Source organism: Opisthorchis viverrini (assembly GCF_000715545.1).
Source record: "Opisthorchis viverrini unplaced genomic scaffold opera_v5_247, whole genome shotgun sequence".
NCBI lineage: Eukaryota > Metazoa > Platyhelminthes > Trematoda > Opisthorchiida > Opisthorchiidae > Opisthorchis > Opisthorchis viverrini.
This window is the reverse complement of record NW_008751901.1, coordinates 47,337-48,846: the sequence shown is the minus strand read 5'-3', so window position 1 is coordinate 48,846 and position 1,510 is coordinate 47,337. Positions and strand designations below refer to the sequence as shown.

Genomic DNA, 1,510 nt, shown 5'->3' with positions numbered 1-1,510 from the left:
GGACGATTAGGGTCCTCAACCAAAGCCTTTGGCTCAAAAGCCTAGCCTCAAGGCAGCGGTGTTTGGCGGGAAATGCAAATGCATTACCATTTCTACGGAACAAGTCGCCACATGTTCCAACCCCCAACCTGGAGGGCCAGGAGACTGTTCGTCAGACCTCCCACCATTGACCAACCTGGTATGAGAGACTCTGTGAGTGTCGCGGGACACTCTCCAGTATAGCTCAATGGATCGCTGAGGTGCGCGAACCGTCACACCAAGGTAAGGTCCAGTCTCTTCGTGACGGGTGTCCAAAGCACAAAATGTGTCCAAAGCACATTTTGAGGGTAAGAAGACTATGGGTTGAGCCATTCAGTCTGAATTAGGTGATCTCTTCTGGAAATGTCCTTTGAGTTTATTAGTCCGCTTTATCATCGGACGGAGACGGAAGTTAGTCAGTTGGGCTTATTTCATACGGTAACGCCTTGAAAGCAGGTTAGACCAGAGGCAACTTAAGGGAATTTTGAATAAGGACGGTCATTTTCGGACCTACCGATTTTTAAGACGCCCATCCAGTTGATTGCTTTCACACCGAAGAGGACCAAACTGAATCCCATGGTTGATCCGACAATGCTGTGCGTCCCGGATACAGGTAATCGGAAGAAGGTGGCGATCAAAAGCCAGATACATGCGCCTAAAGAAGAAAGATTGATGGAATTTCTTGAGGAAAAATGAAATTACTGTACATAAAAGCATACCTAAAGTCTAAAAACTAGCCAGTATGGCAACATGGCCAATTGGCTTGAAAATTTCGGTGCTAAAGCTGGCTGCGTATTTTAAACCGTCATCTTTTCATTCCATATCGACGGCGGGTCAAAATTTAGAACCCGAAAAAGTTTGAAGGTAAAATTAGATTTCTGGCTAAAATCATTAATTTAGTGGAGACCTGACCCTGAAAATAAAGTTGGTCTATGCTAGACAGTTGGGAAGAACTATAGAATTATCCCATTCATGTTGCAGATCATCAATGGTACGCACATTAAGGGGCCATTGGAAAACACCCTCCGACTACGAGTGGCTAAGCAGCTGTGGCTAACTCACACCCATACTGGATGCAATACCACTCACAATTCGCTCATGCATTTTATATTGCACAGCCGTTTGTCCACTGGCTGAAACCCAAAGTTCCTTCCAGAGGAAAGGACTGCCCCATACAATGCTTGCATTAGAACATCTTTGCAGGCCGCTCACGACGAAACGCCAGTTGCTATGACCCTCCCCCTTATTGAGGAGTGGAATAAACTATATACAGAGATGGAAAGATAGACGACTGATAAAATCAGTCGGTGCAGCAGGCAGAAGATGAATAGTTCTCGTTCGTGCTGATAAATTCTGGTTGGACAGGCGAATAGGCACTAGTCCGTTTTGTTTCAAAATTATCACCGCTCTTCTCCGAACAGACGAGAGATGCAACCATCAATCATCACCGGGTGTGAATATTGAGTAGTGAACTACGCAGATGACTGTCTTT

General features: G+C 45.4%; 1 protein-coding gene across 1 annotated transcript in view; it reads right to left on the bottom strand.

Annotated features, from left to right (window-relative positions):
* The window catches only part of T265_08906 (hypothetical protein), a gene marked incomplete at both ends in the record, with an annotated part of 68,807 nt that extends 68,134 nt beyond the window's left edge, over positions 1-673 (bottom strand). Inside the window, one exon of the mRNA XM_009174837.1 lies at positions 533-673. Within this exon, the coding sequence (XP_009173101.1) occupies positions 533-596 (64 nt within the window). The remainder of the gene's footprint in view (positions 1-532) is intronic.
* Between the last annotated feature and the right edge of the window lie 837 nt (positions 674-1,510).